Source organism: Aphidius gifuensis, linkage group LG5, assembly GCF_014905175.1.
Source record: "Aphidius gifuensis isolate YNYX2018 linkage group LG5, ASM1490517v1, whole genome shotgun sequence".
NCBI lineage: Eukaryota > Metazoa > Arthropoda > Insecta > Hymenoptera > Braconidae > Aphidius > Aphidius gifuensis.
Genome location: NC_057792.1, coordinates 21,335,792 through 21,353,820, shown reverse-complemented (window position 1 = coordinate 21,353,820; position 18,029 = coordinate 21,335,792). Strand labels below are relative to the sequence as shown.

The 18,029-nt window shown below is 29.9% G+C and overlaps 1 protein-coding gene across 7 annotated transcripts in view; it reads left to right on the top strand.

Moving 5' to 3' along the window:
- Positions 1-18,029, top strand: part of LOC122858497 (latrophilin Cirl-like) — an 86,115-nt gene that overhangs the window by 16,326 nt on the left and 51,760 nt on the right. For all 7 annotated transcript variants that reach the window (XR_006374296.1, XM_044161432.1, XM_044161431.1 and 4 more), the window contains exon 2: positions 7,860-7,985. Coding sequence is in view for 6 of the 7 variants with exons in the window: in XM_044161432.1 (XP_044017367.1) it covers positions 7,886-7,985 (100 nt within the window). In the remaining variant the exon portion in view is untranslated. The remainder of the gene's footprint in view (positions 1-7,859; positions 7,986-18,029) is intronic.

Below are 18,029 nucleotides of genomic sequence, written 5' to 3'. Positions count from 1 at the left end.
GCAGTAGCTATGGGCCTCCAGCAGCCATCGCCGCACATAATACCTGTATACATTATGTAAAGTTATTCATGCTCTAGCCTTCTGGAATACTACTCATTTCTGGACCTCTATGTATTCAAGAATCTTTCTATATATATACATATATGCACAGTTTGATGTAATATAGATCGTGAAAATAAGTAAACGAATTTCCAGAAAAATATATATACTTATCAAATAATAATAGAATATAATATTTCAAGAGAAATTAAATTTCTAAAAAAAATACATGTTTTTTATGAAAATTTTATTATTTTATTCCAAGAAAACTCAATTACTTCTGGATTAAAAAAATTATTATTAACTTATTTTTTTATTTTCACTTGATCTTTGCATTTGTAATGAAAAAGCATTTTATACAACGTTTGGATCTCAGCTTTTCTGTGAGGAATATATATATTATGTGATGTAAACATTTACCATGCTTGCCGGGTTGTATTAATGATATTCATGTTTGCTCCCTTATTCCCTTCACTTGGTAAATCCCTCTACTATATATCTATAAAGCATCAGTTCAGCAATATCATACCAATCGATATATATTATATTTCATCATTTTTTTATATGTCTGGAATATGGTATAATAGAGATGGATTATCTAGAAATTGAATATTGAATATTTTCACTTTATTTTTACATTTTTTTTTTATAATATATTAAAAATTAATATTCCCTTTTTTTCATTTTATACATATATATGATCAGTTGTATTCAAATTTTCATTGTAACCGCAGAAAATATAATATTTTATAATCAAAGTAAAAATAAAATCATGAATATTTTTATATAAATTAATTAAAAAACCCCAGCACGTATGCGCGCATTTGTATTATGTAAACATTTTGTATATATATGCGTGGCATCAATTGGAAAAGGGCTGACACCACAGTCCTGATTAGAGGCACTTGATGATTGCCAAATATACAAAGTGTGTATATTCTAAAAAGGACGTCAACGTTAACGACAACGACTATGACTACGACGAAAGGGTTAAATCAAACTAAATGTAAATTGCCTATATATATAAAATTTATTTAAAAGAAAGAAACAAAATAAATAATGAAAAAGCTTTGATGACATTTGTTTAAGAGATCAAGAGAAGGGTGTGGTTTTATATTATATTATAATATTGTATACTAAAATGGTCCAGTGTCTGCAATGTCCATGTCCCAATGGGTATTTTCATTGTGACTCGAGCATATCATCACGTTCGCATACAATTCATGCAAACACCTTCAACCACATGTACAGCTACTACTACTACTATATTTATATTTATAAACGAAAAGAGAATAGAAGAGTAGATTAAAGAGGGTTAAATTTATATGTATATAGTGGGAGTGGATGAGGGGGGTAGATTTGATCGGATTGCATGCCGCAATGATATTAATCATCAGCATACTGACGTGCCCTCGCCCCTTTATTTTACGTTATTTACCTCACCCCGTTGTCCGCGAGTTCACTCGTGCGCTGATATAACTAGTTTCCATATATATACTATACACTAATATAAAAAGAGAGGGTTGTCATTGAGGGTACAAATGTTTTCTCTCTGTCTCTTTCTCTCTTAGTGTACTAGAGGGATGAAAACACAAGGGACTTTGCCTCGCGTATATACTAATGCACCACATGGAATTTTCATAAAAAATATATTGAATGAGGATTAATTAAAAAATGCCGGATATTTTCAATCACCAATATTCGCTAAATGAACGGAATACAATAGATTATACATATATACTCTTTTTATTTTGTTTTTTTTTTTGTAGAAAAAAAAAAATAGATAATAATAAAAAATGAGGGTGTAATGGCAGGACATCCCTCTGATGACACTCCAACACAGACAACCAATCGATCTCTCTCTCTTTCTCCCCTATTTTTTCAACATGACATTATTAAGATACTCATTTGTTTTATTTTATTTTTTTTTGAATGAACGATTTGTCGTTTGTCCATCCAGCAGCACTTGAACAAATCACCAAAAACTACTCAATTGAATTAACCTAGTTTGATATATAATTCTATAGAAATATATACGTACATGAAATTTCAGAATGTTTGGCGCCAATTTTATCCATTAACTATATCATTCTTGCAGGGTATATATTTTAAATGTTTTTTTTTTTTTTTGCTTTCATTTCATTTTTGTTAGGTTCACTTAGCTATTTTTTATTTTTCTTGTTCTTTCTTTGAGTTACTTTTTTTGATCACATCCATTATATAAATTCGTTTTCAATTTTTTCGTTTCGAATTTTCACCCCTGCTGGTAAAGTGCAAATCGTTTAGTCGATTGATTTATGGTATTGGTATACGTGTTATGGGGAAATTAGCTTTATGCCAACTCGGTGAAAGACAAATTTCCAAGAATAAAAAAAATTGTACTTTGTGTATTTGTGTGTAATACAATGTTGAAAAATAATACCACACCCGTTAATAAATATAAAAGGTATATCTGTTTTCACCAACTTACAAATAAGTCCAAGTCCCGCAATGAAACGTGTTACATATAAATATACTGCACACATCCATGCATCACATGCACTTTACTTGACTCGAGTTATTTATTTATTTATATATATGTATATGTATTTTTATACCAACAATTTCCTTTTGCATAGTGAAATTCATTAATTCTTAAAAAGTTAACATTGCTGCGGTGTTTTTTTTTTTTTTTTTTTTTATGCACAAATTTGTCATTAATGTTTTTTTTTTTCAAGTAAGCAACTTTGGTATTTTATTTTGACCAAATGTGGTGATAATCAGGACACTTGGCATTAACAAATCTTGACTCATTTAAAATTCTTTAAATACAAAATGACTTTTTCTAACGAGCAAAATTCTCACGGAATTAATATATTACTCGTTTTACAAACAAATAAAACATAAATACTGTATTTGTACATGTGTTTTTTATCATCGACAACATGCCAATCGTTTATACTGCATATACTCTCTAATCCAGTGCATATCAATGAGACCAAAATGACGAATGGATAAATCAACTGCAAATACAAAGAATTAAAAAAAGACACAAGGTTTTAGCTCACTTAATATATATTTTTCCCCACCCATTTACCCACCCACTCACTCAACACACTTGCCTTATAGACTGTCTTAAAACACTCGTTGATGAGTATCACTCTGTCGTAATTGGCTGTATATATATGTGCTTTTATTTATTTTTTTTTTTATCATATATTATTCAAGCTAAATTGTCTTGGTGATGCACCTCAATCCACACACACACACACTTGATTTTGCAATTCAAACACGAGCAAAGACGCATTGCGTGATAAAACAAAAATAAAAATTAAAACCAGAAAAAAAAAAAGTGAGAAAAGAAGCGACAAACAAAAATAACAGCATTGGATTAAAAAAAAAAAAAATTATCAAGGCTGAATACGAAAAAAAAAAACGTGTTCAATTCCACTCTGGGGTGAATTAATCCTGCGTGTTTGTGCGTGAGTGCGCGAGAAACTTGCAAAAGCAGTTCAGAAAAAAAAAGAGTGTATTCACGAAGGGAGTGATAAAAGAAGGGCGAGAGAGAGGGAGAGAATGAGGGACGATAAAAAAAAAAAAAGACATCGAATGAGAAAACGAAAAGGCAACGTCAAGACGCAGCTACTGTGTGTTGTGCCGAGTGTATAATATATATATATATATATATAGGATTTTTTCAACAAGACGAAGACCAAGTAGTCGCAATAGTAGTAGTAGTAGTAGTAGTGGTAGTTGGGTGGAGATGGGTTGAGATGTTGTGGATCAAAAGAAAAAAAAAAAAAAAAAGCAAAATAAAATAGGAAGGGGGTGGAGAGGAGAGGAGGCTCTAGATGCAATGATTAAGAGTGATTCACGGTCCGTCCGGGACAGATGGCGGTTGCTTTCCTAATGAGTCGTAATTAATGGTTTAGGTATGCGTGTAAGCAATGCCCGGTCACACTTTCTCAGAAAACTCTATATAGTATTTGTATATATGTATATGCGGGACTGCACATGTATAAATCGTTTAAATATTTTTTATATTCAACTTTTTGATAAATGTTAATTTTATTTTGTTTAAAACTTTTGTATTAATATTATAGCTTCAACTGCCGCATATCAATAAAACTTTATGTGGTCGCAAAAGTATTTTATTTTTTTCTTGTGAATTAAACAGCAAACACTGTTTTACCACACAATGAAGATGATGATAATAATAATTAATTTGTAATTAAATATACATGTTGCAGTACTCTATAAGTACTTGATCGTATTTTGGTAAAACAAGATCGATGTAAAATACATGATGTTTTGTCTGAAACTGTCGATCAAGGATGAATAGGGTGCAGGGTTTCTTCAAAATTATGTTGGGTGATTTGAGATGGAAGTTTAAGGGATGTTATAGGGTGAAAAGATGTACATATATATATTTATATAGTTGAAGACTTGACGAGGTCTATCTAACTTGCTTGAACAAATAACACCTGCCGTTCGCGTCGTGTAAACTTTTAGCCCAACCTACCTACAAAGTTTTGTGACGTTATAAAAGGGAGTCGAGAAGATTGTATATATACTCTTGTACCATCATTCTATACATCTAAATACTACATATATATCTTATTTATATATAAAGTACTTTCTTCCACAACTCATTCTGTCAGACGACGCAATGCTTGGCTGATTTGTAAATTCCAAGACTTTTCTTGTGTTCATATTGCTTGGACTTGATATTTACAAAAAGCAATTTAACAATTTCGATTACAAAAACAACAACAACAACAACAATTACACTTTACTCATTCCAATGCTGCGTCTAATACAAAATTTTAATTATTTTTTCTTGTTAATATGTCATTAAAGATTTCAAATAAATGAAAAACAATTTAAAAAATACTTGAAATATCATTGTTGAATGATGAATTATTTATTATTATTATTCTCTGTTAAAAAAATTTAATTTCAATTGATTATAATTATTTTATTTATTATACTTTTAAATTTGAAAGAAAAAAAACTTGCAAATGGCTCAATTAAATTGCGACCTTGTCTTGCCAGTCAAGTACCTTTTTTTAAATATATATAAAAATTCAAACAATAAAATTAATTTACATTGTTGATGTATGTGTCTGTACGTGTTTCAACAATGACCTTGAGAGGTGTATTTAATATTGTCATAGGCCTCGGTGAACGCGCATGAATATCCAAAATAACACTCTCGACGTTATTCATTAGCGTTTAAATACATTCTGATTATATTTGTTTTTATTTATACATACTTTGAAATTTAACTTGTTTATTTTTTTATCTAATTTAATCCTTTTTTGTGTCGCAAGTATTTCTCTTTTTTTTTGTTTTTTGTTTGGCATTACTCGTGTCACATAACGGAGTGTACATCGTGTACATCGCGCTTCCGTAGTGGCCGGTTTTACCGTCACGCGAGACTTTATTATTGTAACGTGACAGAAGTTACAAGCAATGTATATATATATGTATATTTCTCTTTCTCTTTTCATTCTGTCGTTCAAAGTAAACTACAAACTGGTAAATGCATATATAATCTCAGTTAATAGCCGACTGCACAGAGGAAATGCCGTCAAAAAAATTATCAGATCACACGTTAAATTTTTGAATATTAAAAAATTTTTCTCATACAAATTATCAAGGGAAAAAAAATATAATAAGCTTACATATTTTTAATGTTAAATAAATTGTTTCTTTTTTTTTTGTTTTTCTGTTCGCTATTGATTAAAATATTTTTTTGTTTAATAATAATAATAATAATAATAATTCAATGGAAATTGAATTGAATTAAATTTTATTGTAATATTGATATATTGTCAGCGACAACAAAAATATATATTGTGAGACTTGAATTACAATATGGAAAAGCAGCAAGCGATGATCAGATCAATACTCGATGTGTGTACAACATATATGCTGTGTAAATATTGTAAATTTAAATTGTTTAATACAAGTGACAAATGTGTGTACTCACTGTCGCACATAAAACATTATATTCTGCACGTGGTCTTTTGTCATACAAATTAGCTCCGACAATGCCACTGCAATTTATAATTACATCATTAACTATTGTTGCACTTGAATTGGTGTTTGTTGCAATCGTATCAACAGTCGACACAATTCCAATCATCATCATCATCATCTTAATCAAATACTATTAATATATTTATCTAGATGATGCGATTATTTTTTTTTTTCACTATATCCTCGTTATAATTTTTTATTTTTTAGTTTATGTCTGAGTTGGCTTTTTTTTTTTCTCGTGGCAATAGCTCCTTATTCTGTTCTTTCAATGTAACATCATTTTTTTATTATTTTTCCTTTATCTTTTATCGTATTTTTATTAGATCTCATTGGACAGATAATTGGCTACATTTTTTTGCTGTAGTCAATATCTATACATACAAATAGATTCAGCGTAATTGGTTGTGAGAAAAAAAGCAGAAGAATAAGAGGTAGAAGAAAAAGAAAAGAGATGTAATAAAATTTATGGTGGTGGTGGTGGTGGTGGTAGTGTGAACGATGATGATGGTGAGGCAAAGCGAACTAGAACAAATCACAGTCTGTGGTATCGTTGGCTGATTATCGATAAGCAGGTGCGGGCACATGTAACCACCATATTACAAATAAAAATTTTCGTAAAAATATACACCTCAATATTTACACCGCACATATCAATATAAACCTGCATCAACGATAAAAGTAAATTTAAAAAACAAAAGAGAATAAAAAAATAAAATAAGAAAGAGAAAGAAAAAAAAAAGCATAATTGAAAATACAAGAGAGGAAATAAAAAATTGAACATGCAACTCGACGAAATCCCCATAAAGTTGAATTTTAGCAAGTTGCCTCATGTCCATTAGCTCAACAAAACGATATCCGTTTTTTTTATTATCATCCAAAAAGACTCATTATATCCTCGGTGCACATATATATATTCTTTGGCCATTCTCATTCTTATAATCACATAATGATCGAAACTTAAACTCGGCTAATACCTATATATATATACGTTTGTCTCTCCCTCGCTAAATAATTTTTTCTCCTTTATTTTTTAAGCGCTCATTACAAACTGATAATCATCAATAATTTCTTTTTTTTAATCCAATGCTAAATACCCCAGTGGTTTGCCAATTTTTCAACTCATTATTTTTTCAAATCGTCGTGCAATTTTTTTATTTGTGCATATGTGAATGTGTTTTGTGATGCGCAAGTAAAATCCAGTAATGAAAAAAAGAAAAAAGAATAAAAAAAATTAAGAGAATGCTTGCTGGTTCGAATCGTAGTCAGACGCAATGGACAATCTTTTCTCTATGGTTAACTTGCCGCTTGCAGTACTTGGGTTTTGCCGATAGCAATCACCGCGGATTAATTATGCGTAATGCGCGTTGAGCTTCGTCGAGCGTATTATGCATTAGAGCTAGTCTTGAATGTATACAGATATATGAATATACATTCACGATTAACTCAAATGTATTCACCGAGAGTTAACATTCAATTATCATTGTCTTTTTCTTTTTTTTTTTTTTTCCCTCGGGGCAAAACTCTTCCGCGATAATTACATGGCTTTTTTATTTATTTTTTTTTTTTTAATTCATAATATTTATTTTTATAAGCGCGATAAACAGAAAGTATATGTATATTATTTTTTTTTTTCTTTTCTTAGTCAGCAACAGCAGAGATTAAGTTTAAATGCAAAAGCCTTGAAATAAAAATATCTTATATACCGCAAGTCGATGAACTTTAATATAATTAAGTATAAAATTATTGTGTAATATTATTTATTAAATATTTGGAATTTTTTGCTTGTTGTTTTTTAGGCGTAGTCGAAGCTAGGTGCCTCACTATGGAGTGCGGCAAGGGTCGGCGGAAAGGTCTTCTTCTCAGCAGGTTCATCCTTGCTTGGTTCTTTCTCAGTGACTACATTGTTGCCGCAAGAGACAGAGGTATGTTGTTATAATATTTATTTTATTTTTTTAATTTTTCATGCTCATTTACATCCATATGTTTTTTTTTCTTGACTCTTTTCATATCGCCACGTAGTAGAAAAGCTAGATTAACGATCATGTTAAATGCTACCTTATGTACCTTATGTATTTTGGCTTTCTATATAATGTTTTGTAAAATCCTTGAAATTATTATGGTGGTTTTTTGGCTAATTTTTTATTTTTTTTTTACAACTGAGATTTGTGACGATCTCTTTCTTTTTGCCCAACTGTTGCCGCCACTGTTGTCGTTTTTTTTTTTACTTTGTTAATTTATACTTGGAATTGAGGGAGGAAAAAAAAATTAAATACATAAATCCTTCGCAGAAAGAGAAAATTGAGAAATAAAAAAATAAAAATTTTTGTCAATAGGGAGACGTAAAAAAAATGGTACCTGGTGTTACTCTAGTTAACTTTCTTTTCTTTTATTTTTTCTTTTTTTTTCATATAACTAGTAGGAATGGAATTTTTTTTTTTTTTTTTATACCTGAAAGGAAAATGCTATAATTAACCGTGTCAAAACTATATTTATCTAGTTGACATTTGAAATTGTAAAAGATGTTGTACTCTAATTTCTAAAATTTCACTCCAAACAAAAAATAAAAAAGAAAATCTACACATGTAGAGAACAATATAATGATGTAAAAAAAGAATAAGTTGTTAAAAATATAAAAGAGAAGATGTTTAGGGTGTAGGGTATGTACAAGTTCTTTCAATGAAATTGCCAAAGAGAAATGTGCCAAGAGGCATGTTGACAAGTTGGAGGTTTCCTTCGATTCAGAATCCAAGGACCCAAAACACAGTGGTTTGACTCGTTGTATATATATATACCAAAGAAGTATAAAGGCAACGATGAAATAAGAGAGACCAGAATCAAGACTGAGAATGAAATGAAGACCAAAGGCATTAACGAGACTCTCAAGTGTTCACTGAGAGTTACTGGTGGTGCTACTGCTGCAGTCAGTCGAAAGAAAGGGATGAGTTAGTACTAGGGTATATGTTGAATATATGTGTAGTGGAATTGAAATTGCACAGAGGGGTGAGATAAAAGAGGGAGAAATTTTTCTTCAACGATTATCATCCACTTCAGTGCGCCCAATTCGCACAGCAACAGCAGCAGCACCAGCAAAAACATGATGAGTGCAAGTATATTTCTACAGTTTGTCAAGCTCTTGCCATTTGAAAACTCGTTTTACTTCACTTCTGCATCAAGCAGCAATTTCAAAATTTTACGCAGGGTTTATTTTGACATGCATATATTCACTTGAATTGGAAACACAATGTCAATTTCGGGAAAAAAGAAAAAGAAAAATTATTTTTTAATAGAAATTCTTTAATCATCATTTTATTATTATTATTTTTCATGCATTATTAATACAGTTAAACACACTTTGACTATATACATGTATCTATTTTTATTATTCGTTTATTTAAAAAAAAAAAAAAATAATAGTTTAACCTTCTTCGGTTTGGATTTACTTTGCCCTTGTTTGTGACTACCAAAACGTAACTAATTTGATTCTCGCGTGTGAACGACTACCCTTCTGTTACTTCAGATGTTGTCAAGTTTCCCCTTCAAGAATTAACGTTGTTAGAGAGACACAAACACACACAGTAAATACAGTGTGGTGTCAGCTATATATAGTGATAGTATATATATGCATGTTCATCTTGAAAGTACCGTTTTAATATACCTTCTTGGCCGAATACATATAGTTGACCACATCGTCAAGCTTTGCATTTATCCCAACACACATATTCCAAAGTAGATATTCACGACAAAAGCAAAATCAGCTACAAGCTAAAAAAAGATAAAATAAAAAAATTCATGTGGGAGGGTTTGTCAAAAGATAAAATCAATATTTTTATCTTGAGTAGTATGATTTTTTTTTTTTTTTTTTTTTTTTTTTAGTCAGAGTATATTATACTTTGATATTTATCAAGAGTATATCTTCAGGGGTATTGAGGCTCGATTAAAGTGATTCAAGTCAAGAGAAACAAATAAAAAAATATTAAGGTAAAAAATATAAAAAAGGTTAGAGCGATAAGGTAAAGCCGAGAGACACAAAATGTATATATGTATCTTGAGATGATCTTGCGCAGCCATGGATGACAAACGAATCGATTTTTTTTATCATACAGAGTCACCATCTTTCCAAATTGTTCTACTTTTTTATTTTTTTATTTTTTTTTTCGTACAAAATGTATGATTCATTGTGCCAAGAGCATATACGTATTCACAAACACATTATTCTGAAATGCCTTTGAGGGTATTTTGATAGCGAACGTAATCGATATTAGATTTTTCGAGTGGTTGTAATTTTTCAACACCATGTGAAAAATAACTTTCATATAAGCTGAAAGTCACAATATATACTATCAGTGCTTTTATACTATTTTTTTTTTTCTCATATTTTAAATTTATCATGGAAAAATTTTATTTAACAAAAAAAAAAAAATTATTTAATGTTATTTTAGGAGAAAAAAAAATAATATAATTTCAATTTTCAATATTTTTATAGATGTCATAACAATACATCAAGTGTCGATGCTTTGATGATTTTATTATTACATCTTATATTCACGCGAATTTTTTTTTATTAAATTTAATAGCGATTTGCTTTTATATGATAAAATATAAAATTTATATATAACAAGAGGGAGTTTGCCTTGAAGAGACACCATGGCTTAATATTCAACCACACTTTAATACCCAGCATCTTTCTGCAGCTTTATTCCCCAAGGATCCAACTAAAAGATTTGTTGAAGTACAGAAATGTTCTTCATTTTATTTTATTTTCCTTTGAGAGAAGATGGGTTGCCCTATTATCAATTTAATAGATTACATTCTAAATATATTTTTTGGAGCGTGTTAACTGCTTTTTAGTGTTCCTTCTTCCAATTCTTTGCTTCTCTCTAACAATAGAAAAAAAAGGTTGGATAATGGCTCTTCTTAGCAAGCAAAAAAATTATTCACCAGTAGATACCTATATTTTTTATTTTCAATCGGACGGTTTACCATTAATTGTATATTTAATGATATTGTAAAAGGGCATTTGTAGACTCACTTGAAATTTTTTATTTTTTATTTTTTGATACAACAGTTTACATTTTATTCGTCAAAAGCTTTTTAGCATATCCGTATTGCATTTCCGAAACTTTTCTACAACAAAAGAAATAAAAAAACATTCATAGGATCGAAAAAAAATTGTATACAAGTATAGAAACTGGAAAAAGTATAGGATAAATTGTCGTTTAATTGAAGTGCTAACGTACAAAACTACTGTTACTCTGCATATATACACTGCACATACTGAAACTAAAACTTTTGTTCCATATCGAGTTCACCCATTGACTCGAGGAAAAAAAAAAAAAAATAGAACACATTTTTTTGTTTGTTTGTTTGCATGTGTCGTAGAAAAAAATTTAAAAAAAAAGAAATGATAAGAAGTATTGCAGATGTAAATAAAAAAAAGAAGAAAAAAAAAAAAATGAATAAAGACCTTTGAAAATATTTTCCCGGAAAGTTAAACATACAAAAGCATGTATATGTAGGAAAAAAAAAATTCAAAAATAAAAAAAAAAAAACAAGAAACTAGGGCAAATCGGTTGGAGGTGAATTTGCAAGCAATATAGCTTGCTGATCCTCGGCTTGCTTTCCCTTCTGTTTCACAGTCTATGTATACTTATTTATATATATAAAATGTGTGTGGACTATGTATACGACAAGAGCACAAAGTTACCTGCAGCATATAAACTGCAATCGCTTTAGTGTTCCCCTCAGCCTCCTTTGCCAAACTTAATAGTTACACCAACGATTTATTTGCAGCAAAGTATCCTTAAGTGCCACGGATTTACGCCGCTTACGATAATTGTCCCGTGTATACCTACAACTAAAACCATTTTAGTCGTACGACTTTAAATCCAAATTTATCTAACTCTCAATAAATATATATCATTTTTTTTTTTTGTTTTTCATACCTTTTTGCACTGTATATTTTGTATAGACTTTTACCAACTTTCTCTATCAACTTGCTTTATTTTGTATTCATTTATTTTTTTACTTTTTTTTCACCTCAATGTACTTTGTTAATTTTTTTTCATTTGTGCTGAGTTTGTGAGATATAAAATAAATAAATATATATAGAACACGTAGACAGTTTGAGCACGTATCCATAATCCCTAAATAGTTCTCCAAATACACGCAACCACCAGACACCATTCAACATCATTAGTTGCGAGAGCAAAATATTTTAGCACTGTCAGAAAATAAAATAAATATAAAAAACAAAAAAAAAAAAAAGGTTTTCAGTCATTTGTATTTGCCCGAAAACAGTCAGCATATTTTTTTTTGTTTCGAGATTCCTTTGAATTGACGAAACAAAAACATACAAACAGTGGCAAAAACAAAAAACATACATATATATAGAAAAAAAAAATACAATAACACCAAACGAATGAGAACAAAAAAAAAAATAATAATAATGATGATAAAAAATAAACTTCCTAGACAAACCAGAAAAACAATGCAATCAACAATTCTCGTATAGTTGTTGGTGCGTTTCCGTTAGGATTTCTTTTTAAAAATAAAAATTTCTTTTTTTTTTATTGTTTAAAATTTTATTTGTTTTATTACAAGTAATTATTTTCTTTGATCATATAAATAGTGCATATAGTGACTGGTGTCTTTTAATTAACCAAGCTCCATGTTGATATTGAATTGTTGAATTGGGAGGATGAAAGGAACTTGGTCAAAGTATATATATAATGGGACTAAAAGCTCATGTCGATAGTCACATCAAGCAAACGCGACACGAGAGTTTCCGGTATAGAACAGGTTGAAGGAACATGAGAGGGTGATAATCGTGATGAAAGCTCTTCTGTCCAATAGTATATAGCATGTTATGGGGATGGACAATCATCCAATTCAACAACGAGTAAAGAGAGGGAAGAGAAAATAACGGAAGAAAAAAATAAATGAATGAAATAGTGATCCTTGTCTTCTGCCAATTCAGCGTGTTATTTCATCCCCTGTGATGGATACTATATATATCTATATGCACTAAACATCAACCAGTGCCATGTTCTGTCCGGTCAACTTCCGGCAACTTCATTTCAACTATATATACCTATTTATTATTTTTAGTAAATTTTTTTATACCGAAAAATCATTCATTTTAGAGCTGTCAAGTCAGCTGCATCTCTAGACTTTTTTTTTGGTTAAACTTTTTTTGTTTTTTGTCGATACATCCCAATGTATAATGTGATGCAATTTTTCTTAAAATATTCCTGACACTGATGTTTGTATTTATCGAATATTCTGGTCAATATGCAGAGATAATGGGTTTTCATGTTGGTCAAGTGGACAGATTGCAAATTCGGATTTTCAAAGTTTATTACAGGGTTATACTGAGACTATCGAATACTTGTAGGGGTGCAGTATATCTGCTGACTCGGTAAAAAACACTGAGAATATAGACCCTCCTTATACTTGCACCACTTAGCAACAACCCCAATCTTCTTTTTGGTTTTCTTCGTTTTTTTCCTTGTCATCGTCATCGTCTATTTTTCTTTTTCTTTTATTTTTAAGTTAAATTCTTTTTATATTTTTTTCTTTGCAAAGAGATCTTTTCTCCACTAACTCGTTCATCTCGTCGTAGCTCGTTTTTATTTTTTACTTTATTTTACTTTTTTGCCATTTGAAAAAACTCGTCTATGCGCTCTGACGCAAAAATTCTGGCAACTCCTGAATGTTATATTCGTTTATCCATCCCATTTCAAATCCATACCCGCTTGTTGGAGACACTGAACTCTTTTACCTTTCAATTCTTTTCGATATGTATTTTTTTACAAATCTTTGCTTTATATATTTAACTTTTGAAAGAAAAATTTATCGTCGAGAATGAAAAAAAATAAAAAAAATAAAAAAGTAAATTTATCAAAGTTTTTCATATATAGGTATATAAATAAATTGATGAGTATAAAATAAATAAATTTTCTATACTGAGAGTGATATTTGTAATCTACTTTTTCTAACCCCAAAGATTTTGCAAATGTTTTTCCACTTGAAAGACTTTTTTTTCTACATGTAAAGTTTTAAGAGATGTGAGTTTGTGTTGGTAGTATGAATAAATATTGGAATTTTGTGGGGGATAAGCTACATTTTACGACAAGATACTTGTTTTTTGTCTTGCAAATCGATCCAATTCGTGTCAAACCATACAAAATGCGCGCACCCTCTCTCGACTACACAATATATAAAATAAAAAATAATACCCACAAAGTGTTATCTCTAGTCATACACATATAGCTGTATGCATGTGCCTATAACACTTTATTTTTATTTATTTTATATATTTTCAATCGAAACTAAATAGCCTCACTTTATACATGTCACTTTGAAAATAACGTACCATTGGTCTTTGGCAAATCGAAGCTACACAAATTTATGTCGAGTAAATGTTGAACTTGTTTTTTATTTTTTAACTATGTATATTTATATTTAATACCGGAAATTTTTCAGTTAAATTGATTTTTAAATAACCAACATATATGTATACATTGAGGGTGACTCTAATTTTGAATTTATATATTGGGATCAAGAGAGAGTTTGGGGATCTCGTTGACACGTATAATAATGAGATTGTACTATGTATAAGAGGGGTGACTAAAGTATATACTTAATCTTCAAATTCATTGCTGTGATAATTCAGTTAGTATACAGACCATTGATTACAATATAAATTCAAATCTTTAACAATTTTTTAATTGACTTTTAAATTTAGTTTTAAATAAGTTTATCAAATTATATCTTAATATAATTCTTGGAAATAACATAAATAATTATGAAAGTCTAATTTTCTATTGTATTAAAATTACTGACCAGCTGGTGTCGTGTCGTCGTTATCGTCGTCCTTATATTAATATAAATTTGATCTTTTAACGCATATTACATCTGCAATATTCATGAAAGACGATGGCAAAATTGGTGACTGTTGCATTGTGCAACTCACTTGGGAACAAAACCACCATCACTAGTAGCAGTAACAGTATTAGTAGTAGAAGTATTAGTAGAAGTAGTAAAAGTAGTAGTTGCTAACCCTATACCAACTCAAAGTTCCAGATGTGAGCAACGAGAATACATAATTACATTGTCTCTGTTTCTCCTGTCTCGTGAACTGAGAAAAGCAACTGTATATAGACTATATAGCACAGAGAGAAGATGAAGAGAATAACAATCATCTATATATATAGAATACAAGTAAACAAGAGAAAGAGAATTTGTTTTTTAAGGGGGATAAAGTCTTGGTTTGGTTGGTCGAGTCCTCAACAACTTCTGATATAATCTAGACAATGCTACTCTTGGGACACAGTGTGTTATAATATATTGTGTCTATACGTATAGAAAAGCAACGAGCTAAATTTGAGGGGTTGCTTGGAGTTTGTACTGGACGAAAAGGGATTCACAAATCGTGTCTTTCATGTAACTTAGACTTTACTGAGATTGCACTGCAACATAATGTTCCATCTCAGTGTACACAGTACATTGATATTCCAATTGGAAAACTGACTTTTATTTTTTATTTTTATATTTTACACTTTATCATCCACCTTTTTTTTTTTATTTTTTTTTTTTTGTAATTTTATATTTTTCGCCCTCACAGGTCACGATCACAACGCGCGTCGACAGAATTTTTCTTCAATTTATATTTCGTCTTCATCAATTTTCATCTTGACATCCAGTGTTTACAAAAAAAAATGGAAAAAAAATAAATGTAGTATAACAACTGTGTCATTCGAGACAGGATAAAGATACTTTTATTGTTTATTATCATTTCAACTATTTTTTTTTTCCTCTTTTCCCTTCTATGTGTTTAGACTTGAGAGTATTTTTTTTTTTTTCTGTTTTGAATAATATTTTATATTTTGTTTTTAAATTTATTTTTATTTTTGTGTTCATCAAATGTATGTTTTGTGTCGTTTATTATTTATTCAGTAAACTTGAAAGTTTTTGGGTGTCGAAAGATAATAAACGACTATTTTTTACTTCTAGATCCAGTAGCATATTTCTTGTTTTTTTTTTTTTTTATTTTTTTATCAACTGCGATGTTGTGCTTCTGCTAGATAAAAAAATATACAACTGTCATATATATATATATAATTTTTTTTTTTTTTAAAAAGTTTAGGGACGAAAAGAAAAAGTCACTTTGTCGGAAGTACTTAGGGGGGTAGAAGGCAGAAGAGCGAGAGATGCACTTTTGGATAGTTTCAAGTGTGCCAGAAGGAATTAACTGAGGATTCTGGTTCAACTGGATACTACTCTGGTAGCCACTCAATGTATGTGTATGTTGCATTTCACAAAAGTCTTCTACAACATATATATATAAATTGAGTGAGATGATACAGTCGTTGAAATGTGTTTCTCTCTTTTCACATAGATATATATAATTCGAGTACATGTTGGATATATCCCAAGAGTCTGTCGTACTCCTTGGTTGTCGCTTTAACAGTGAATAAGCACTGTAGATAACTTGTATTCGAGTGGTGAAATGTGGTTTATGTCAAGTATCAAAAGTCTCAACTGTACAAAATGATTGGCTCTAAATTTACAGGAAAAAAAAAGAAATATCAAACGTTTAATAAATATATAATGTATGACCTCATAGGAAATGAATGAAGATATAAATTAATATTTAATGTTTCTTTATCCAATTCTTTTCCTATACAAATGCATTTTTGAACTGATTTTTTTTTCTATTACTTTTCCCCTATCTTATCAATACTTGCGTATATATATATATCTACTCAGTGTGTGATGAGGTTGATCGTGAATGTCACTTTCCTATTGAAAGAGCAATTTCCTATTTTTCCCTTTTTTATTTTCCGGAATTTTGATGCGACCATTAGCCCTGAATTGGCGAAAGAAAGAAGCATCGATTTTCTCACAATTGCCGGTGGCGGTTGTTGGAAACGACAAAAAAAAAAATAAAAAAAATAGGGATGAAGAATTGGTAAAAGTGCCCCCTTGTGTCTTTTTCTCCCACTCATACCATGTTTTTTTTTGTGACTTATATTCTTGCCCAAGGGAGTGCGAAAGCGATTCAAACCATACAAAGTACATAGTTTTTTTTTTATTTCATTTCTTTTATACAGTACAATCACACGCTTCATGCAAGTATCATACACTTAAAATTTTATTCAAAGAAAAAAATAAAACCCCATATTTGCTTTCGAAAAAAAAATATAATACAAAAGTAAATACATTAATAATATTTTATAATAAAAAAGTTAATTTAATTCATTTATTTATTCAAATCAAAAAATTGATATATTGATATTATAATATAGTTGAACGACAACAGCTCAAAACATTGTTGAGCCAATGATATTTACTGTAAACCCAAGCATCTTCAATAATTTAAATAAAACACTTTAACCAATATATCAACATTCAACTAAAAGTTTCCATATAAACTTGCAAACGCTATTTCAGGACTTTCAAACAAACAATATTGTTGTAGCGTATGATCCCAAGAGGACTCAATATATTATATATATAACTAGTGTGAAAGCTTTGCAAGAGCTGCAAGCGTAGAGAATTTAGTTTTGAGGTATAAAGAGGTATAAAACCAAATGAAAAGTATGTATAGCAATAAGTTGCTGATGATAATGATGATGATCATCATCATAATGATGAGGAGCTAGTCAGGTATACATGAACAAACAACGACACGAGTTGTTTGAGCTCTTTGTGCGAATACCGTGTGTGTGTGTGTGTGTGTGTGTGCATGATACGCGAGCTTTCGATTGATCGCAACCACGTGAAGTGTGTTTTACTCGCACTCACTCACTCACTTATATATATATTTTATAATTATTTATATGGCATAGACTGTATTTTGTTATACACTGCATGCACTCATTTTGCATATTACTGCTTCTCCTCTTCCTCCTCCTCTCACTAATTATACAAGCAACTTTATCTATATGATTCTAATTGGATGA